The sequence below is a fragment of the Centroberyx gerrardi genome, chromosome 2 (genome assembly GCF_048128805.1).
Source record: "Centroberyx gerrardi isolate f3 chromosome 2, fCenGer3.hap1.cur.20231027, whole genome shotgun sequence".
Classification (NCBI taxonomy): Eukaryota; Metazoa; Chordata; class Actinopteri; order Beryciformes; family Berycidae; genus Centroberyx; species Centroberyx gerrardi.
In genome coordinates this window covers 18,707,037-18,730,737 of record NC_135998.1, presented here as the reverse complement: position 1 = coordinate 18,730,737, position 23,701 = coordinate 18,707,037, and the positions used below count along the sequence as shown (strand labels likewise).

Below are 23,701 nucleotides of genomic sequence, written 5' to 3'. Positions count from 1 at the left end.
TTCATGGTGGTCAAGTGTCAAATAACCCCCATTGCTTTAAGTCATGTACAAATTGACTTCAGACTCGACTTGGACTTCCCCTCAAAGACTTAAGACTCGGACTCTAGATTAGTGACTCGTGAACAATGAGTGTCTGTAAAAGAATGGCATTACATTGTATAAAAGATTAAGCTGTTTATTTTTAGGTTGCACATGGCTAAGACCATATGTTAACTTGGGCCAGAACGATCTGGAACGATCTGGAATGACATTCAGGCACGGTTGAAAAACATGATCTTCCTCTATGATCTGCCAGTCTTTCCCCCTTATATTTATATTCTGCCATGGCAGTCTGGCATGGTAAGATCATGATCCGCCATGCCAAAAATATTTTCAAAATGATTTTACCTCAGTGTGGCAGGCGGCCTGCGGTGTGCGCTCGGCCACATAGGCAGGCCTCCGCCTTTCCTCAGTTTTGTGGAACGGACACGCAGCGCGAGTTGCAGCAGGACGGTGCTCCATTATCGTTTATAATGTTGTCTGTGTTGAAACAATGCTGACGATCATACAGCTCTTTACTGATTAACTTCATAACTTCCATCTTCTTCACTTTCTTCACAGACTCTCACGCATCAAAGCTCACTCTCTCTCTCTCTCTCTCTCTCTCTCTCTCTCTCTCTCAACATAAACAACACGGAATTCTGAAAGAAGTATATGAGAAATTACAAGTAGAAACCAGGGAATAGGTTTCTTTCTCCTTTTTTTGTCAAGAGGTAGTATATAAAGAGGCAGTAGGTGGTATACACATATACTGTATAAACTAGAAATATAAATAGGACTCCTATCTACAGTATGCACATGGTTCACTGTTGAAACCTGACTAATTTCAAAGCTATGGAAATCAGTAGTAGAGAGAAAAACAAGCACAGATCCTGTACAGACCCACGACGCGTGTGTTCAATTCAATTCAATGCACTGAAGCATTACGACAGGGTTATCGGTTAAATAATTCCACTAACGTCACTTAAATACCACAGGTAAGAATGTTACCTAACGTTAAAGTTTATAGGGCAACGGAAGACGTGGATGTATGTAAATTAACGGCAGAGAGTGGGGCTCGGTGTGGGAGCAATGCTCGGCTAGCGCGACACGTGTAGCGGTTAAATTACCTATTCCACGTTTATCGGTTAAATTACCTAATCCACCAACGTCACACACCACAGGTAATGACATGACCTACCGTTTCTATCAGAAGTCTGAGTTTAACTGACTTCTCCCACTCAGTTGGTTGTAGGCTATGAAAATAACAGGTGAATCCTTAAATTGAACTGTATTCCATTTAAACTGCTAAAGGTAGTCAAAGAGGTGTGATGTTATTTTCTACTACTAGGCAAATTGTGTGAGCTATGAGTTAATTTAATTTCCAAACACCTTATTGAGAAAGCTATACTTTCTTCCACGGTTTCCAAGGAGAGAGATGAAACAAGGTCAGCACTGCATCCTGGGAATGGTAGATTGGTAGTCAAAGGTTATCAGCGTGTAAGATCGCATTTGTCTGACTGCTTTTATCCGCTGCTCTCTGCTGCTCAGCGTACCTCACAGGTGGTGTGTGTGTACGTGCACACAAGTGTGTTTGCATGCATTCGCCTGTGTGTGTGCGTCTGTGCCTGTGTGTGAGTGTGTGTGCGTGTGCTTGTGATCTTGGCTCCCTGACCTTTTCAAAGCAACGTTTGCATTGGACTCCCCGAAGAGCCAGTTAAACCGCACACAGACACACACACACACCAAGTTGGAAGTCTTAGAGAATAAACCTGTTTAAATCTCACTGGGGAATCAGGCCGAGGTAATCCTCTCACACATTTGACTTGTCATAATGTTATGACTTCAGTCTGGATTCTGTCACCACTGTGACTTCACTATTGTGTTGTATTGTATCATTTTACTGGTATGAAAAAATATTTTTTCATGCTCAAATTTGTTTTTCAGTGCATAAGTTCCTTATGTTGCTTCTATACGCCATGTCTGTTACATAGACTACACAAATATGAATTCAATAGTACTTCAGTAACCAGTATTGTCTAAGGAGCCTGTGTTTGTAACCATTGAATAGAAGAACGGCACGGGAGAAATTACCTTGAGGCCACTATTCCTTTGTATTTTGCTTGTTCTGCAGTTTTTTTTCCATCATTCAATGTAATTCTCTTTAAGTTTATTTCCTATTTCCTAATGACAAATATTTGATGCATTACTATGCTTGTGCTTGCATTACCTGTTGTTTTTTTGAGGTAATGTCTTAAGTCTGCAGTGCATCAATGTAAGTATTATTATTTTTTTTATTCATTTATTGGACCTATTTAGATTAAGCAATCATTGGCTAGATAAAACTGATAGCCTATAGATCAGACTAATGTAATAAAGTTCAGCTATCTATGCCAATCAACGATTAGTGAATGGAGAAAGTATGCTGCTGTTTTCTAGATTGCTGTACACTCTTTGGCAGTAACTTTTACAACAATAATGCCCTAATTGATTGGCATCAATCCTGTCTCACTCGATGGTGATGTCTCCTTTAGAAGAATATTGCTTACAGCCTTTATAATAGTCCAGGTTTATCTTGCCAGGAATGGGCTGTAGATCATTGTTGCATGGTTACTTCTAGCAAGCTTACACACCGAATAATTTGCCCATAAATATTTGGGTCACTGTCCTGCACATCATCACACCAGATAAATGTATTTAAAATATCCTTATAATATGTTGGGTCTTCTACTTAAATCTAGTCACCTGAGCTAATTTGCTGTAGGCAGTCAGAAGCTGCAGCCTCTCTGGAGCAGCGAGAGCTCAGAGCTTGACCTGTAATGCTTCAGCTGGCTTGCAGCATGGGGAAACACATTCATATTTTATTCTGGCCCATGGCAAGAGCCAAGCTATAGATAGCACTTGAGTCTCACTCCCCTGCAAACAGCAGAGGCCTTAAAATATACAAGTAGCGGCAGAAACTAGTAGAAAGGAAACTGTTTGACTGAAGATGGCACATTACATGCTCTCGAGAGGCTGGAAATGACAAGGAATGAGACAGTAAACGTTCAAACCCTGCAGAGAAAAAGTCTTTGATATAAGAGACAGAGAGAGAGAGAGAAAGAGAGAGAGGGGGGGAGGCAGAGAGAGAGAGGGAGACAGAGAGAGAGACAGAGAGAGAGAGAATGTGTCTGTTTTTGGCATTTTTATAACAGTCATTTTCCTCCAATGCCTTTCTGAGTGTTTTCAATAGTCAGTATTTCTTCACTTCACTTTCTTCTGTCTTTGCAATCATTGCAGAGAAGAAAAACACTGAAAGCACAGGATGTGGATGCAGGAAGGGGGGCAGGAAGAAGGGCTGTCCACAGTATCACTCCTTACTCACCTACTATAATTTATGAAGAGGGAAAAGGTGAAACTTCCAATTCCTTCCATTTTGGTGTATCCACCAGTTTGTCAAAAGTTGTCTGCTCCTCCTCATTATATGATTTGCTTTTCTGCTACAATAGCATGGGTTATTTGCTATTGGCTACTGTTGTGGCAGCAGTGCATCCAGCATTGGCCCCTTGATGTTTGTCTCTATCAAACAGGGTTAGGGGTAGAGATGTTTTCACATCTAAGGTCAAAACCCAGTTTGCCATGACTTTTTATCAATCTATTAACCCAAGAGTGAAACCTGCAGTAGCTGGTTTAAGTAGCTGGATGCATTGCATGACAACTGGAATGATTGTCTTTAGCACCATTAGCATTAGTAGTAAGAATATCCACACCTGACTGGTGTGAGTTAATTAGCTATGGTGATGACAACCAGTTGTGATTAAAAACATCTATTAGGAGAGACTGAACACTATATTCTCAGAACTAGCAAAAGTGGGGCAGCTTTTCAGCAGAAAGGGGAGCATGCATTGTGGTTCCATATTTGCCTACTAGTTAGCATGCACAAATTACTGGTTAAAGGGAGATGCAATTTGATCTCCAACATCAAATTCCAGCAGGTATTTGAAAAATCTTTGCTATAATGTGGCAGCACAATGTGCTTTAATTCATAAGTAAATGACAGCACTGTTAGTGCTTGATGATTTTCACCTCCTTTTTTTGTCTTTTTTTATTATTCTGGTGCACATCTTTTGGGATTGTAGTTTCCCTCTGTTCACTGTTCTTTTCTCGTCTCTCACTTTATTCCCTTTCATTTTGATCTACTCTCCCTCTAGTCTTGACTCTCATTCCTTGCTCTTCTCCTCTGCGATCACTCTCTCCAGTTTTCTCCTCCCCACTAGAATTTTCCCTCCCATCTTCCTCTCATGCTTTGTTCTAATGCTCCTGTACCCCCTGCTCTGTTTATCCTTTATCTCTCCTCGCTCTCTCATCTGCATCTAATTTCCGTCATCATCCCCTTCTCCCTTCTTCCACATCCATTTTATCCATCATCTACCCATCTTCCATTTCCTCCCTCATCTTTTCTCTTCAGTTGTAGTCTGGAGATTCTATCCCCACCCTTCTCTGGCTCGATCTCTCTCTCACCCTCCATCTCCCCATTCCATTCCCCTCTGTTCTCAGACACTTCTATCTCTTTCTTTCTCTCTCTCTCTCTCTCTCTCTCTCTCTCTCCCTCTCTCTCTCTCTGTCAAACCTCTTGCTCTCTTCTCCTCTACCTGTCACGCTCCTAGAAGCAGTGCTGTCAAGACTGTGCTGTCTCAGAAAGCTAGTCTGGACTCCTCCCACTGAAACAATGGCAAATTTAATAAATCACAGAGGGAATCAGAGTTGGGGTGAATTCCCATTTCCTCTCCATTTATCTCCTGTACTCATTTGTTCTCCAAGCCAGGAAGGGGAGGAGAGAAATGAAGGGGATAGAGGTGGAAAGAGAGAAGTGTGTGTGTGTGTGTGTGTGTGTGTGTGTGTACGTGTACGTGTACGTGCGTGTGTGTGTGTGTACGTGTACGTGTACGTGCGTGTGTGTGTGTGTGTGTGTGTGAAAGTGAGAAGGAGAGAGGAAGGAAGGAAGTGAGAAAGTGAGTCAAAGGAGGAGTAAAAAATAAAGAAATCTGAAGGAATTTCATTTCTTGGGCTCTCGGCCGCTCTCCTTCCTGCAGATATGCTCTAAGTTAAAGCAGCAGGGATTTTTTAGGGTGTTAAGATGAACCAAAAAGTTCCCTTTATTTCCCTTGTGACTACATCTGCCACTGTGAATTTGACTGTTTTTTTTCATTTTTTATTATTAAATCCTTGGAGTAGCTATCAAGTTTAGACATGGGCGTGGCTATGTCCAGGTTCCGGAAGCAACCACGCCATTCATTTTTCGCATACACATTGTCACCTGACATGCCATTCGGAGTGTTACGAACATTGAATTACCTGAACTGCTACGGGATTACCCATTAGCTCAAATGAATAGCAGCTGCATCGAAAAAACTAGGATAAATGGAAAAAAAGGCTAGGGTACAAGAATGTGTACATATGGTGGTAAATAAACTACTACTACTACTACCACTACTCATATAATTCTATGTCTATGTGCTTGACACACCTATCAAATCTGCATTGACACCCACTATGGAAGTTTGTTGTGCTATCACCATAGTAACGGCCTCTAAGGGTCATGGATATTGTAGTGTTTGCTGCCCTTTGAAACACAGAAGCGTCAGAAAAAAACATGATTTGGCACTAAAGAGGTTGAAACATTTGTAACCAAAGATCATTACAGTAATCTTGAGTATCGTTTTTTGATCTCGGAGACTCTGAGGTTTTCTGTTGTGTTATATGGTGACTATCGCTAAAATTAAAATCCCTATGAGTCTGGGGGCTGGAGAATCTGCATCAAAAGTCCTTCCAGAACCGAACGTCTCAACTCTATTGCCCCAGTGTATTTTTTAGCTGACAAAATAACTGTTGCCCTCACTGGGACTGGGTATCCTTTGGAAATTTTCTGTAAAGGTATAGGCATCAGATACAGGTATCAATATATCAGATTTTGCAGTGATACCAAGCAATACTTTTGTAGAAACTTTGCTTGAATTAACCGATTTTAGCATATTTAAGTTTTTCATAAAGCCTTACTGTATTTGCTCCTGAAAGTGCTGAAAAGCATACCCAGCCCTAACCTACGCAGTCCTATAAATAGCTGCCTACCGACAAACCCCACTGAAATGCAATGTAAAATTTACTGAAACTTAGCACACTGTTTTGTTAGTAATTTAATTCATAGCTGGACATGTTTTAAATACTTATTAGCATGACTTCTCACCTATAACAGCCATAACACTTACAGTTAAATCATCTGACAGTCAATAGCTTGTTAATGCTAACCCTTCTGGTGTTTTGCCTGAATAGCGGTGCTTGCCTGCCACCTGAGTGGACCCCGAATAAGGACACTGAGTGCAAGTCCATCACAAAGCAAATGGCAGCATATCCTACAACTCTGTTTCTGTATGAGTGCATCCCTCACTGATGAGATCCCAGGGGAGGTCTGCAGAGAATGAGAGATGGAGAAAGAGGTGGAGTAGAAGGGGAAAGCAGACACATTGTATGGGATTTGGAGTGGCCAGTGCTGAATCCTATTCACCTGTTCACTGTTTCATGCTCCTTAACATCCATGTTGGATGTGAGAAGGCTATTTTGGGTTGGAATGTTATGCTTACTCAAAGAGCTTGCATGAAATACATTTGATTGTGGTAAGATTTTGTTGTATCTAAAGTGTAATGTTTTCTGCACAGCCCTCTGCTTTCATTCCCACATGCTCATACATGCTGACACACAAGGAGAGGAAAAAGAAAACACAGGGCCACATTCACACATGCGCGCACACACACACACACACACACACACACCCACACACACACACACACACACACATTCACACAAAACAAGCAAAAGTGTGAGACCACCAAGAAGACTCTGGACTGAGGCGGCATGCTATTGGCGGTGTCCACTGCTTAAGACACTGTTAACCCACTGTCAGGACAGATAAGAGACTAACTGGAGATAAGGGAGATGAAAAAGGAGAAAATAAGGGCACCAAAGCTTTGGCCGACATTGAACTGAAAATGAGAAGCTAGTTTGACTTAGAGTCTAGAGAAAAAAACAATCTCAGTGAGAAAAAAAAAATCTCTAGCTGCTTCCGCCATGAGCAAGAAATAGGGAATAAAAAAAACATGGAGAGAAATAGTGAAGAAAAATATTCAAAAAACATACATACGATAGGATGAGTCCTGTCTTACACTTTTTCTTACATCAAGTTTATATTTGGAGAAAGCCAAAGGATGCCTTCAACCCACAGTGTTTGTTTGCCAACTAAACATGGTGGTGGATCTGTAATGATTTGGGCGGCCACCTTGTGGGAGTCAGTAGGTCTGATGATTACTCTGCATGTTTGTATAACAGCTGAGGAAAATGAGGCCACCTCACAGGATCAGGTGCACCCTATGGTGCAAACAATGTTCTCTCATGATGTTCCCATATTTTAAGATGATAATGCGACCATAGACTCCAAAACAAATTGTTCAAGAGTACTTTTATGAACATCAGGATGCATTCAAATGCCTTCCATGCCTCTCCAATCACCAGGTATAAATATTATTGAACATTTATGGGACGTTCTGGAGTGCAGAGTGCAAAGTAGATTTCCACCTCATATAGGCTATTGTCATCTGCTTCATCGAGAGAGAAAAGTCATACATTTTGTTTCAAGTGATATTAATTGGAATGGCATCTTTCTAGTCAGTGAAAAAAACATGACAATAACTGATAATCAGTCATTGTCAAGGAAAAAAGTTTGTTTTTTGCTTGTATCTGGGCTGTGTGCATGTGTGTGTACTGTATGTGTGTGTGTCTGTGGGAAAGGCAGAATTCAGAGATTGAAATGGAGAGACATCTTCCGAAAGATGGACAAAGGGTCAGGACGACCTAAAGGTGACTGCGCCTCCAGGCACTTCTGGTTGGGATAGCATCTCTTCTTTCCTCGATATAGAACAAAGGAAGAGAGATAAAGAGAGTGCCAAGGGGCCATGAAATATGTATGGGCCCGGTTAACCTCAATCACGCTGTCAGAGACTCTCCTCAGTCATGGCAGGTCAAGGCTTAAGTGGCGCCCGTCCAGGCCCCTCCTCTTTGTTTGCTGAGCCCAAGCCCCTGGATTAGCCTAGCACTACCCTAAACACCCACTGGGAATTGAGCACATTTATCCATTTTTGCCTAGCCTAGCTGTCTATATACTGCTCTATCTTTAAATGTTACCCTTTTGGCCAGCTGTACTGGGACGTCCCACTGGAGTTTAAAACTTGACACAACCCTGACTCGGTGGTCAAGTGGACATGAGGAGGCAGGATGTGCTTAAGTGTACACATACACTCACTGTTTGTAGTATCAAGCATGTATCTGCAAGTAAGGAAGACTTGTAGATGCATTGCACTGTGCTTAAAGGAGAATACAACTCTCCATGTGTAGGATATGTAGGACTATTTTCTGGGGATCAGGGTACTCTTTCTGATTCAATATATTCTGAAAAATATAATGATTTCTACATTATAAATACTCCCATATTTTAAAGGGCATTTGTATTTAAGGTATATTTAGATGAATTCAGGCGAACAATGTACAAGTCCACAAAGTCGCAAGTATGATGTGAGTCTACCGACTCTTGTTGTCAGGTGTCTACCTTTAGGAAAGATATGTTAATGGCATCAAATACCAATTTGTCCTTAGACTACCTCCTATGTTTGTTGGTAACAATGCAGTTTCTGAATTGCTGAGTGGTGCATTTCAAGACAGACAGATCATTCATTTCATTAGCCTATTGTTGATGAGACTTCTGCTCAGTGTTCAGAGAGGGTGGATCTTTGACCCTAGAACTTAGTGTTAAGCCTTCTGGGGCTGTCATGGGCCTAATTCAATTAAACACCCATCCTCCTGTCTTTTAACAAAACATAAGGGTGGGTTACACTGTTATGCAGACACCTGCAAGTTGGAAGTGTTTGCTGTGTGTGTGTGTGTGTGTGTTGTCATTGGTCTGCCCAACTCTGTTTTCATTATCCTGCCATCAGCTGCTCCCTTCTAGCTGTCTCCCTTTTACAACCTAATTCACATGTAAATTACCGCTTATATTTGAGGTTAACTGTAATCTGGAACCAGTTCGGTGCAAGGTAATCTTGCCATCATCTCTCCTGAGCTGGCTGTGCAGTCCTATGGGGGAGCTAGCCACGATCGCTAGGTATGTGGGCAGAGGCAGACTGCGCCTTTTATGACTACACCCCACATTGGCAGTCTTTGGGTCGAGTCTTTGGGTCGTGATTTTTATATGGTAGTTTGTAAGTAAATAGTTCCACCTCGGTTCTGTGGTCACTCCAACTCCCATGGACTTTCTTACACTGTCAAACAACAAGCTGAGTTAAGCTTGTTAGAATCTCAAGCTTGTGTAAGTGGGCTAGCTGTCGTCAGTCGTCCACATAGACTGCCGGTGTCATGACTCCTCCATAAGGTCATGAAGCGTGACCTCTTTGGCATGTTTGAAGGAGTCTCTGGAGAGAATTTTCATCCTCCACAATGAGATCCGACAATTAATTGCTCTCCTTTCCTTCATTCGCTTTTCCACTCATCCTTATGTCCATCCATCACACAATGTCTTAGACACCACTGATCAGATTTTGATCAAATTTGGGGAATTACTGCAAGGTTGCCAACTTGGATTAGCTGGCTGGAGGGAGATTTTCTTGTCATGGGCTGTAACTTTTGTGCGTGCACATCTTCGCCATAAATCCTGATTTATTACACACCGATATGATTTTTTTAAGAGCAGTGTGAACAGCAAAAAACACATGGAATCTGATCTTTTCAATTCTTATTTGGGCCAAATTTGTATGTGGTCCTAGATCCGATAAATATCTGATACTTGGCAATGCGACCTGAGTTGCAAAAATGTAATTCAGCTGTTCTTACTGGTGCAGCTGGGCTTGGCTCCCACCATTCAGGACTACTTGCGACAGTGCTTCCACTCCAGGAGCCATCCACTGTCATCACAGCTACTCAATCAATTCTTCCCTGCCTAACCTGTTCACCACCCCCTGGTCCTCCCATCAACCCCACCCTGCTCTTCCTGCCTGTCAACCAGTGTCCAGGCACCATGATCCTATTGGCTGTCTTCATCACAGCTACCAATCCTGCAGTTATCCAACCATTTTAAGCTCTGGCCTTGGAAGAGGGCCAGCTCTCTCAGCCCTTGACCCTTTGCCCTACTTCTTCCTCCCCTCTCACCCATTCCTCTCATCCCAAGTCTCTAGCCAGCCTGGACCCTCCAGGGGGTTCCAGATGCTGTCTGAAAACACAGATTTCTGCCTGAAGGTATGGCATGTTGGTGCAGTAGGAAATATATCTTCTTCTCCACCATCACCATCACATTAGCCAAAATGGGACTGATGAATCATTTTACATTGAAGCAATTATTTCCTACTATAGTGGCATTGTCTCGTCCCTCTGCTGCCAACATTAGTATTAGTTATGTATTTTCCATGTCAATCTGCAATCCACTCTGCTCATATTTGAGAACCTGAATTTTATACTGCTAAATGCAGATTTTTGCCAAACAAATCTTTTATTGACACAATTTTTGTACTTTTAATAAGTTCGGTTTTTGGTGTGAGGGCAGGTCAGGGTACTGTATAGCGGGTGTCATAGAAATAATTGTAAATGTTCACCTGCCTCAAGTGGTAATTTCACCTCATTTGAGTGTTTTGGTTTTAGAATAAATGGTAGCCTCCCTTGTTTGTTTACTAATCTCTAGACCACCCAAGCTGAATGAGTTCAAGAAATTTTAGCCCCACGACAAGTAATTCATTTAAGTGATGTTAACATGCATAGTTTTTAGTAGGTTCTCACCAAAGATTTTTCGATTTAGTGCTGTCTTCCAATAAGCAATGTTGAGACAAAGGTTATCTGTGCGTCTAACCACAATGCTGTTGTTTTCAGTGCCCTTTTACCTCACCCTACCTCAATCCAGCATGCGCCTGTCTGAGCTCGTGTTTTTATCTTCCATGTGTTTAAAATGGGATGAGGGGACTGCTCCACCCATCTGTCTGTCCATCAAAAGTGATATTTCAGGTGATATCTCTCACATCACTAGTCTGATCTTGACATAACTTGGAGGGATCACTCATTTTGGCACTGTGTTGTGGTGTTTACAGTATTTACACTAATTTGTGTGATGGAGGCACTATAATTAAAGATTGAAACGCTTGGTTCAGACCGGACACGTAGCGGATGAGTAGCGTGATTTCGCATGCGAGTTGCAGTTTGGCTGTTCATATCAGAAGCGTCTTTCTCCGCACCGGCCAGCAGCTCTCCTGCTCTACAGGTGGAGAAAATAGGCTGTAAGCTACTTACATTGTGCTCCAGCAGCCACTAAAGCCTCATCTTTTGTACTGTTGTCCTTGTAGACACAATGTTGACGGCTCACTGTACTTTTCCCCATCAGGAATTAACAGTCCATCTTCTTCACTTGCTCCCTTTCTTCACAGACTGGCGTATCAAAGCAGTCACGTTTATTTGTTTAGGATTTGCTGAGATGCTGAGAACCAGCATCCTGCTGAGATGTCTCTTCCTGGGAGGCTTTTTAAAATACTTTTCAATGCTCTGAATATTTTTTTTTTCAGAGAAGACAACTGTGAATAGATTTAACTGAGTGGAACCAAAATAATATTGTGGCAAAACCAATGTTGCGTTAGCTGAAATTAATAATCTAATCAGTGATGTATTCTGGTTATATCAGATTTTACCTACACAAAGCTGTTTTAAATATCTAAAACAGCTAATAGTATAACTCCTTATCACAAACTTCTGTGCTGAAGTGCTACACACAGATGTGCGTTAGATGGGAAAATTTAGAAAATTCAGGACCATTTCCTTTGGAATAATTTGGTGTCACTTTTTTCTAGAAATAATAAAAAAAAGCATACAAAAAAAAACCTAACAGCATAATTATATTAGCCACTTAATTACATCATATTGATTCTCTGGCTCAAGTATTGTAGATATTTAGAAAATGCAAGCAAAACATTTTGTTTTCAATCAAGTAAAAATGTTATTCAATTAAGCTCAGAGCCCATACTGACATATAGTTTCTTTAAAACACAAATACAAGATATTTTAGAGGGGAACAAAGAGCATTGCCTACATGGCCAGGGCCAGCCACTAGGTTGCCCTAGGAAAAATAAAATAATAATAAAATAATTAATGCACTGTATAAAGGCTTTTATTTATGTATTTATTTTTTTGTTATTGCTAAATCGTGAATAAATGTGTACCTAAAATTACATGATTTTGTGTAAAATCATTTTATTAGGCTACATCATAAGACCTGGAATGTCAGTGTGTTCATTAAAGCTTGGGCTCTTTATCACACTGGACTCTGGTGTATGCTCTGCTGCGGCAACACTGCCTGCACACTTGTTCACTCGTTCAGGTCTACGTCTTGTCAGCAGTCCATTCAGAAGTCTTATTGTCTGGACCATCGTTAAGTCTGTCGTTAAGTCTGTCATTAAGTTTGTCCTTCTCTGTCTGGCACTTGAAGTGTGATTGACTTGGCAAGAGCGATGTGGATCCTTTTAATAATTCAATGGATCATTGGTGATTGTAAGACTGCCTCAGAACACACTGGGGTGCGTAGTGGCAATGGACTCACCTACACCCGGGAGAATCTGCTACTACTCCAAAGTTCCATCCTCTGCAACCCAAAGCCATCCGCTGTCTTCCCAGCTGAAATCCTACCCCAGCTGAGGAAAACAGGCAAGCGCAGAGGGGTGAACGCCAGGCTGAGAAGGTGTCTCTTCAACCCTCCTCTTCCTTCCATTATACTGTCAAATGTACAGTCTCTTTGGAATAAAATGGATGTGCTTCATGCCAGAGGCCTGGTGGAGAAAGCCTTTAGGTCTTGTGTAATCACCCTAACAGAGACCTGGCTGGACCAGTCTGTCTCTGACTGTGAGGTTAGCCTGGATAACTTCACCATCTTCGGGTAGACATGGCAAGGGAATCGAGTAAGGAGAGGGGGCAGCAGGGTCACATCTACATTAACAACCGGTGGTGTACCAACATCAAGATACACAATACAGTCTGTACTCCAGACCTGGAGATGCTAACTTTGTCCCTGTGCCGATTCTATCTCCAAAGGGAATCACCCACTGTTATCATGAGCTGTGTCTGCATTCCACCTAGTGCTAAAACCAAAGCCAAAGCTGAGCTAGCAGCCAAGAGCACCCGTGGTAAATATCCAAAGGTTCCAGTATTGATTCTGGAAGATTGTAATAGCTGCAGACTGGACAGTGTTCTGTCTTCATTTAATTAGCATGTGAACATCCCAACAAGAACGGGAAACATTCTGGACTTGTGTATTACTGCCGTTTACACCGCTCAATCACCCCCACCACTGGGCTTCACAGACCACAATGTTATCTTCCTCCTTCCATGATACAAACAATCACTGAAACATCACACGCCTCAAACCTACAGTGTCAACCAGTGGTGGATGGACACCAGTGCACGACTACAGGGCTCCCTTGCATGCAGTGACTGGGACATTTTTGACGGCGATTTAAGTGAGAGGGTTTTCACCATCACAGCCTATCTATAATTCTGCATGTCAACCACCATCCCAGTCAAGACATTTAATAGATAGCCCAACTCAAAACCCTGGATCACTACCAAATTAAAGCTACACTAAGCAATTTTTTCTGACCACTAGAGGGTGACAGCAACTGCAACACATTTTGTAAACACACAGCAAAGCTACTAGGCGATGGACGCCCTTAAGGACATACAGTGCATAAAGGCTAATGGCTAAAATAAACGTACCTATGGAGAAATATCGCCGGTTACCAGTCTCGCTTTGCCAGATTTTTCTCCCACTGAAGGTTACATGTCCCACAATGACAAGTGAAGAGGTAGGTAGCAAGTTTAGTAGTTGAAAACGTTTACTCGCTCGCTTTATCGATTCGTCTTTTCTCGGGCCGACTTTGACAACAAGCTTTAGGAAAGAGGTGAAAACAACAACACAGCTGGTTTATATCATTACGTCTCACGGAAATCTCTGTATAGCACAAGTTAGTTTCAGGCTTGGTCACAGGGTCTGAAATCGCTTATTGCAGGTTTAAATGTTGCCTAAAAGAAAAACAATAGGTGTTTCACTGGCAAGACTGGTCTGCACTGATCCCATAAGCTGCTCAGTGAAAAATTTAATTAGGAAAGTCAAATTTAAATGTAAGGACAAACTTGAATGGGAATTCAGAACAGGCCTTACAGAAGGTGAGAACACTCACTGGGTGTGACCTTAAGCCCAACATGCTGTCACTTGCTGACCATGCCTCTTTTGCCAGGGATTTGAACACCTGGTGGTTTGACACTCACAACTTCTCTGATGAGTGCGGAAGTCCCTGCCCATCCCAGAGCTGCCTCATTCTGTCTCCTTCAAAGAGAAGGATGTCCACCAGCGGGTGAGCAGGTGCTTAAAAATTGTGCATACCAGTACCCAAGAAATCTCACCACTTAGCTTAATGTCGTCAACCCACAAGTGGATCTCCACCAGTTTGGCTACAGACCCAGCAACATCTGGACTCTCCAGGCCACTATACCAGAATCCTCTTCACTGATTTCAGCTCTGTGTTCACTGCCATCCACTGCCACCAGTTGATCAGAAAACTCCATTGTCTTAATGTCCCTCCACTTCTCATCCACTGGGATCACAGTTTTCTCACAGACAGATCTCAAGCCATAAGCTATAACATCACCCACCATCATCACCATCAACACCAGATCCCCCCAAGGCTGAGTCCTGAGCAATTGTCTGTATACACTAAACACAAATGACTGTCTCAGCCCCTCCTGTCACCGCATATTCAGATGACACAGCCATACTTGCACTCCTCAAGGACAATAACTGTTCCAGCCTACCCACACTCCTTCTCTCATGTGACGTGTCCTTTATTGTGCTGACTATGATAACAAATTTCCTCTTGAAGGACATCTATCTATCTATCTATCTATCTATCCAGCATGTGCAAAACCAATGACATAACCCCCAATGGTAAAGCAAATTGTCTTCCACCAATCACAAGTCTTTGTGCTTATTTTGAACATGGTAAAGGTTTTTGTAATCACTCAAGGTTTTAGTAAATCTGGACATGTGTGTGTAAAACTGTGAATTGATTCATGAGGGGGAGAGACCACTCTGGTACCTGGGCTACACATGAAAAGGTGCTGGAATTTAAGCAGTCTTAGCAGCAGATACAGATCAAACACATCATCCCAAGTGGTTAGTAGCTCTGGCTACTTGCAGATATAACTCATAAAAACTGTCATTTAGAGTGGGATGATTTTGCTTTGTTCCTCAAGCCCTTAAAAGCATCTAACAGTGTTGCCATTCAGAGTTCACAAACTCCCTGAAAAAGGATGCCATGTGGGGATTTGGGACTGTGCTTTTTCTCTGGAATTTCTTGCCATTCCTTCATCTGACCTGGACCTTGGATGTGTGTTTGCTGCTGTGAATAATTAATCCTCATACTGAGCCTGTAAACAATAGAAATAGTCTGTTAATTATGCTTTGTTTCATGCTGTAAAAGTTTTCAAGTGGTAAGCCCACACACCCTTTAGAACTTTGTATTCGTTGCCTTGAGCCCTGAAAGCCCATTAAATCATTCATTTATTTCTTTAAAACTTTTTTTTTTTGTTCAACTTATATTTAGGTGTAGCAATCCACATCAAAGTCAAAACAAAATATTTTCCATTATTTTAAATAAAGACTTAAATGTAATTCTTAATGAAAATGAACAATTATCAGGTATGGTTTTGTGGTGCCATTTTCCACGACCTCATAAAATATTAGCAACTTCCCATTGTGCAATAATTTTATAATATTTATAATCAACTAACAATATGAAGATATATTTGGTAGGTGGATGACAGTAACTGTAGTAACTACTAGCTTCCAAAAAGTTTTTACTTTTTCAAAAAAGTGTTACATTTTCCCATGATCCATTGAGATCTACAGTAATGTACAGTATACCCCAGCCACAGTACCATAGGGTTAGGGTACCTGAGTAATCACCCAGGGCTGTTGCTAGCTAAACTGATGATATGCAGTAGGCTACTGGTGTCCCCGATTTCAGAGAGGCAGTGGCCAGTGGCAGGTAGCTGTCGACAGCTGCCACGCTAGGTCCTACCACCAACCTAGGTGGTCACTTAACTCCCTATTGGATGGATCAGTTGTGATCGTGGCAGCAACACTTGATTCAGATTCACTACAGCACTTTTTATGGTGGCTTGAATTTTTTCAGCTGAGTCATTCAGACAAAATAGCAAAGTTGCTAAGTCCATCCTATTTATAGCCCCATACTCTCCAGTCACACACACAAATTTATCTCCCCTGTCTCAGCTATTAGTTTCATAAACACGGAGACAGAAACATTGTTAGATCACAGCAGAAACTGTTCTGTCGACTGCCAAAGTTTTGTTTCAAATTTTTCATGATACCCAACTCTTGCACTCTTTTGCCCTCTAACCTTCCATTCTCCTCTTTTTCCTCTGCATGAGAGCTTTCTTCTCCACCTTCACCTCCATCCTCTTCATCTCCTTCTTCTCCTGCACTGTACTCATTGACATGCATGATGAACATCCACTGAGAGCAACACATTACCATTATTCATGGCAAGAGTGCACCTCAGAGCCCGACTGACAGATCAAAAGATGCAGATGATAGGTTGGGGTAGTGGTGGTGGGTGTGATGAATGGCCCTGTCTTTGGAGATGGCTAGCTGTGAGTTGGGGGCCGGGTTTGTCTTCAAAGTCCCCCACTCAGTTGTTCATTTTGGGACACTGTGGTCCAGCCCAGCACTGCACTGCATTGCAAGTAAATCGCCCATGTCTAGACAAATCATCACTCCTTACACAGACTCCAAGGTCTACATATCTCACTTTAATTCAACTCTTGATGCATCGCAAGCCACGGCAAACAGGGCAATGGCTATTAACAGAGGCTGTAGATGAATAGCTGTTTCTCTGTGTGTTTTTTAGATATCTGCTTATTTGGACCTTTTTGTATATCTCAGAGACAATGAGGGGAGAATATTCTGCTTTCATATTCAGTCTCCTTGGCGGCATAAATGAGCCAGAACATGTCTAGACGGGTCATATGAGTTTCCCTGAGGGTTTGTGATTTTCTGCCAACTGGAAGCAAAGCAGAAGTATAGCTTCCCTCTTCTCCCCACAGCCAGTTTTCTTGGATTCTTTCATCAGGGGTTTCAGATGAAGAGTGAGACTGAGCCATGAGGGGAAGCCTGTGTGGCAGGATCCCTGTAGAGATGAGACAATATTGAACTACTGCAAGTTAAAAGTCAGAAAAAATAAAATTGAAGAAATAACAGTGTCTCTATATACACATTTAGCAATACCTGGGGCCAAGTGGCTCAGCTGGCTAAGCTGCATACCATGTACCTTTTTGAATTCAGTTTGTGGCATATGACCCCCCCTACTGTCATCTATCGTAATGAAGCAAAAATGCCAAAAACAATCTTTTAAAAACAAACAAAACAAAAATAATAAAATGAATAATTCCTGACTAGCCAGGTACCCGGCCTCACATACATTGTATTTGTCTTTGTAGGTCCCTTTTCCAGATTATTTTCTGCTAAAACATTGAGGTGATAATTAGTGTCTTAAATATGCAACAACAGAAAATTTGTAGACATTCATGCTTTACATGCTATTTTGGGTATTTGCATGTTTTTATGACTGTGTATTTATTTACACCTTGCCTTGGGTGTTTTTCACACATTGCAACCTGCTTTTCAGTGTGAAGCCTTTTTACATGCCCGCCATTTTCACTTTGTCACTCTCTTCCATAGCCCTTGGCCCAAAGCAGGAGTCAGTAGAGGATTTGATGCAGAGGTTCAAGGAGAGCTTCCGTACTCCCAACACCACGATGGACATGGCTCACTTCCAGCATGTCACGCACAGTTCGTCCACGGGGCGCAAGAGGGGCCCCAGCCACACCAGAGGTAAGACAGTGTCTCTGTACACACATGTATATTACAGTGCTAGCAAGCATGGTTATTTACAATATTTCATTTTACCATGCTTGACCATGGTAGCTGACTTTGTGACCATGTTTGCTGACTTTTGGTGCTGTTGTGGAAATTATTTTAAGATGGGTATATTTGTCCTTAGAAGTAATTTCCAACAGTTGTATAAATCTATGGGCCTGATTAAGGCAGTGTAGAGTTATATGGGTCTGAGATACACATGAGATACACATGTTTGAGCTGTTCCCGTTCAGCTTTGTTTGATCTGCAAACTCAATATTTTGGGTGTGTTTTTGTGTACATACATTTTCTCCTTTTCATGTCTATCTGCTGAAGCATTGCCTTTGAAAGATTTTGGCCTCCCTGCATTGGATATCCTGCATTGTTGCCTATATGAAATCCCTAAATACATGTTTTCAAAGTTTAAAAGACATAAAAAGTTATCTATGAAAAGATGAATTTCTTAATGACAACTGCTTTCTACTCACTGACATGCCCCTCTCCAATTGCATTGTTTATTGCATTTAAACTTTGCACAAACACTTATGGCGATCACACATACAAACTGAATAGAAAGTTGTCTTCTCCTTTGGGTCCTTCACATATGGCACCTATGATACATTAATTAATTTATGAATACTTAATTTGGTATTTAAAAGTATTTGACTTGGGTAATAACACAATTACTACGATTTTTTTCAGCTAAGGCAATCAAAATTGTTTATTTAATTTTTTTTTTTAACAGTTATGATACAATAAGTTAATGAGTAATTGCTGAGTTGGTCGGGTATCTGCTCTCTGCTGGGGGAGGGTAGGATGTAAACTTCATAGTATGAGTGTCTTGGTAGGGTTTAGATATAGTGTGTAACTTCATGTTCTGAATAGAAAGGGATACTGATGGTAGTGTGTGATGTAAACTAGTGTTGTTGATAACAAGGTGCAGGTGACAGTGACAGCAGTGCAGTGGACTTGGTTTCTGCTGAGTGTGGGCAAAGACGGGGTGTTTCTGTTTCTGGGACGCTGGAATACACTGTTGAGCCTTCTTGAGGTGTCGTGGGCCTAATTCAACAAAACATCGGAGAAGGAGGGTGCCCACTTGATAACCCCAATGATTTGCCTACACTCTCTCACCCTGAAACTAGGTAGCTGGTGAATGTTGCTGCCTGTCTTATGGTGCTGTAGATTTTTGAAGGTACGGCCTGATGTTTTCTATGGTACTCATTGGTATGGTAGTGTATCATCCTGTTAAACTCCATTGGGCCTCTATGCTCACCTTGGATTATGGCACAAGGGATATTAATATCATATCCTGTGTATTGATAAATGCTTTCATTAACATGTCATTAACAGTTAATTAATGAATAATGTATACTATATAATTTACTATTAATTAGTAAATGATATAGTATACATATATTAATAAATGTATGAAATTAACAAATCAATTAGTTGTTAGTTAACCATATAATGATAATTTATAAATGTCAAAAAATGATTAATTCACCATTTATTAGTGATGGTTAGTATTAAGTGTGACCTGCCATTCTCCTCTGACCTCTCTCACCAGGCATTTTAGCCAACAGGACTGCCGCTAACTGGATGTTTTTGTGCATTGCACCTTTCTCTGTAAAAAATCCCAGGAGGGTGGCTGTTTCTGAGATGTTGTTGCAGGTCACTAGCAATCATACCATATTCAAGTCATTTAGATTACACATCTTGCCCATTCCAACATTTAGGACCCCTTTACACCTGGCATTAACATGTGTCTTGTATTTGGATTGTGTCTAGATCTGAAGATGCTGGATTATATTGAGACCTACCATTAAAATGCATCTGGTATACACATTGAAACCAGATTTATCTTTCCCTCACCATAATATTTACATACTTTAAATTTGACAATATAAACCTCATCTATCTTGTTCACCATCGACAAGTGTCCTGACAATCATTTTTGGTAATATATTACTGTATGTTACTGAGTGCAGCTGTCTGCTGCTTGTTTGTTTTGCTTGTGCTTCCTGGTTGGATCCACACGCAAATGTTTATTTCCATTAACATAGCTCCTATATGTGCATTGCATTCACACATTGTTGTTGATGTGACTAAATGCGTCCCTGGTCACCTTACAATCTGTCTTCAATGTGTCTTGGGTGCATTTACACCTGTATTTTTATGTGGTTAAGCGTTATCACCCAAGATTATCACCCAAGACGCATGTTAATGCCAGGTGTAAAAGGAGGTCTTAGTCGAACAGATACTGAACCTCTTGACCCTGTCTGCATGCTAATTATGCTTTATTTTTACGTGACTCATTGTCACAGGAGGAGTGAGCTGTTTGTGTAAACAGGGAGGCGTACCTAATAAAGTAGATACTGAGTGTATTTATTCTGTGGTGCATCTGCTTATTGTCATTAAGAATTGTACGAGGCAGCGGGAGGCAGAGGCTGGAGATATTCCCTCAGCATTGCCAGACACTCTGTAGCCAGGATGGAAGTGGCACATTACCCAGAGAAACATGAGGGGAGAGGGGGATGTTGCCAGTGTTGGTCTGTTGCACACACCTACACTGGGTGTCCGTTACACTCAGGACATTTAAATGATTTATTGGCACCGTCCATTCTCCCTGGTAGTGCCATCTCATTTGATGATCCCTTAAAAACTCTAGCACATTAATGCCAGTTTGCATCTTGTCTGGAGGAAAATTGTCAAATTGCTTTAAATACCAATCCAGTTATCCAAAGACCAATCAACAGCACTGCACAGTCTACTTCATTTCCGTCACGTTTTTGTGACTCAACAGTTCCTATTCCATTTGATGTCTTTGGCATTTATTAGTATGCAGATTTTTTTGTTTTACATAATGAAACTGATGAGAGCACTAGATATGCTGTAGGGTTTTGGGCATGTGAGGAAAGGAGTGTACAAATGGACTTGCCTTGATTTACATATTCATCACCTCAAGTGTGCATTTTGCATGAGGGCCATGTATCCCCATGTGGGGTTGGAAATGGCTGAGTCGAGTGAGTGCATAAAAATCAACGTAAGCACCACTGTGCGGTGCTTAAGTCAAGGCTTTGATTGGGCCTATGCCTTTTTTGAGGAGAGTCAGGAAGATTAATTTGCAACTTTTGGTGTTAGAATAGGTTAAATTTACAGATTATTCTAAAAAGTCAGTTCAATGTGCAAAATCAAAATGAAGCCTCTGTAAACAGTTCATATCTTGGTAATTTACAGTAATATGTTTCATTATTATTGCTGGTTTGCTCTTTAGGCTTTCAATTTCTATAAGCACCTATGGGAACGTTGTTTCACGCAAGGCCTTGGTGAGTGAGTGCAATTTTGAGATGTAGTGTATAGGTGACCCCAGCCTCTCTCTCATAGCAATAAATTCAGCTCATGGCCAGGAATATTCCAAACAATTTTAAGCATACATTACAGCAAAAAAAGCCATCTATGCCATTGGTCATACCTTTATTCCCATAAAAGAACTTCTGCCCACCATGGAAATGAGACATTAACCTTGAACAGCTCACCTGCCCTTGACTGGGTAACTTATCACCCTCTTGTTCCCTGTCTTCTAAATGCAAAGTAGTGCACTTAAATGTTGCATATTATACATACTTTATCTACTATTAATCTTACCAGGCACACAATAAGAGTTGTTTGGGTTAAGATGCAAGATTAGCTACTGTTTGAGAGTATTAATGTTCATGGTAATCTAGAAAAGTGCAGGAAAGCTTTACATCACAGTGTATTAATTTTGTGGCTGTCATATTTGCTGTTATGGGCTTAACTCTGAAATGTTTAAAAGTATCATGCGTCATTAGATAAATGCATTGAGTGAATAGCACTGGAGTTTGCACTGTATAATCTTGTGAGCAAATGATGCCTTTGTGAAATCAAACACTTTCCATGCAGGAAAATCTCCTCAAAAATCTGTGAAGGACACTGTTGTGAGATTTCCTCTCTGAGGACAACATCGAAAGAAACTCCTTTCAGGGCCTATAATTACAGGTGAAAGTGTGTTCTCAGCACAAGAGTCTGGTCCAGGATAACAAACAAGTTAATGGGACAAGCACTTTTTTCCCCCTCCCCTCTAACTAAAGAAGAAACTCAATTAGTTTGTGCGAGGTAAAAAGGGGCAGTTCATCGGCCAGACTCAGAAGATTAGTGCTGCGTAAAGGAAATGAATGCCTTGTCAAATTCCCTGAGAAGTGTGCAGGGCAAGGGCCAAGAGAGTGGATGAGAGGTTTGGCGGATGCTTTACTTTTTTCATTTTGCTCAGCTTGATACAACATTTTATGCAGTAAATTAGTTCATTTTCTCTTGCTGTTTCCCCGAGCCCCACTGTATATTTGCATGTTTTACATGGATGGCGGTTTTGAAGTAGATTAAGCTCAAGTGCAGCTGCAAGGTTTTTCTCCCTTATTGTCACTGATGACTTTGGCATTGTAATGAGCTAGGGGCCATTCTAAAGACAAAGCCTTTGACTCAGTAGTACAGGGATCCATGCTGTGTGGGTCTGACCGGGTGAAGCTAGACAGACAGGGGGAGTGGAGGACACCATCTGTGTAGTTTATTACAAGTCACACTGACAGGTGACTCCAATAATATGAGCACACACGTTCCTGAATTAATGACACAAGTGGAATATTACCAGTTAGGACTGCTGCAGTAACTGAATAATCAAGTGATTATAGGAGCCAACCGCAATTATTTTGTTTAACTGCAATCATTGTTTTGCTTTCACCTTCAGAATTTTCCTCTTCTATATTAAAATAAAAGCAAATATGTTTGCAAATTTGTCAAAATGTATGTCCTGTCACCCACTTAAGAACAATAGTGTGATGAAGAGTTTCCGCACATGAAATGTGGGATATGTCTGTGCATGAACTGACACCATTCATTGCACTTCTGTATTTCTGTGCAATATATGTGGTAAAAACATGGATCTTGACAGCTACTGGTTAGAAAATTTTGAACAGACGTTTTCCAGACAAACTATGTCAAGGAACCGTTTCAGAGAAATCCTGCCAGTATGTGTTAATTGTGGGTCGGAGTAGGAGGAGAGGAGAAGGGAGACAAGTGCATGTAAAACCACTTTTGAAGAAGAATTAAATGAGCTCATTATACAGTGGGGCCCGAAAGTCTGGGTCCACTACCAAGAACTATTTAATCATTTATTAAAAACGAATGCAAATTATGTTTCTCAAACAAGATTACTTTATTTATCACAGATATAAATAAAAAAAAGTTTGTTAGTATTTACTGAAAGTCAGAATTTCTCAATATTTGGTATGTCCACCGTTTCCCTTAATCACAGCTTGCAACATAGATTCTATAAGTTTTTGTAGAATTTAAGAATCCACATTATTCCAGCAAGGAGTGCATGCATAAAAACGCATTCCAAAAATCCCATGCAGTAAGTTCACGATGATTGAAGAAAGCTGGCTGTTTTTTTAAATACCATATACAACCATGTTTTTTAAATACCTAAATACCTTGCTATTTCTCATTTAACTGCTTGGTTCTTTTTGGTGTTTTGCTTACTCAAGCGATTTTGGCGATGTGCCTGTAATGTGTTATATAATCAATAATGGCTAAGCAATTTTTCCCCTGTATACTGTCTATTGTCATATTTTAGAA

The 23,701-nt window shown here is 41.1% G+C and overlaps 1 protein-coding gene across 1 annotated transcript in view; it reads left to right on the top strand.

The window, feature by feature from the left end:
* The window catches only part of astn2 (astrotactin 2), a 441,429-nt gene that overhangs the window by 136,896 nt on the left and 280,832 nt on the right, over positions 1-23,701 (top strand). The window contains exon 5 of the mRNA XM_078288520.1: positions 17,876-18,028. Within this exon, the coding sequence (XP_078144646.1) occupies positions 17,876-18,028 (153 nt within the window). The remainder of the gene's footprint in view (positions 1-17,875; positions 18,029-23,701) is intronic.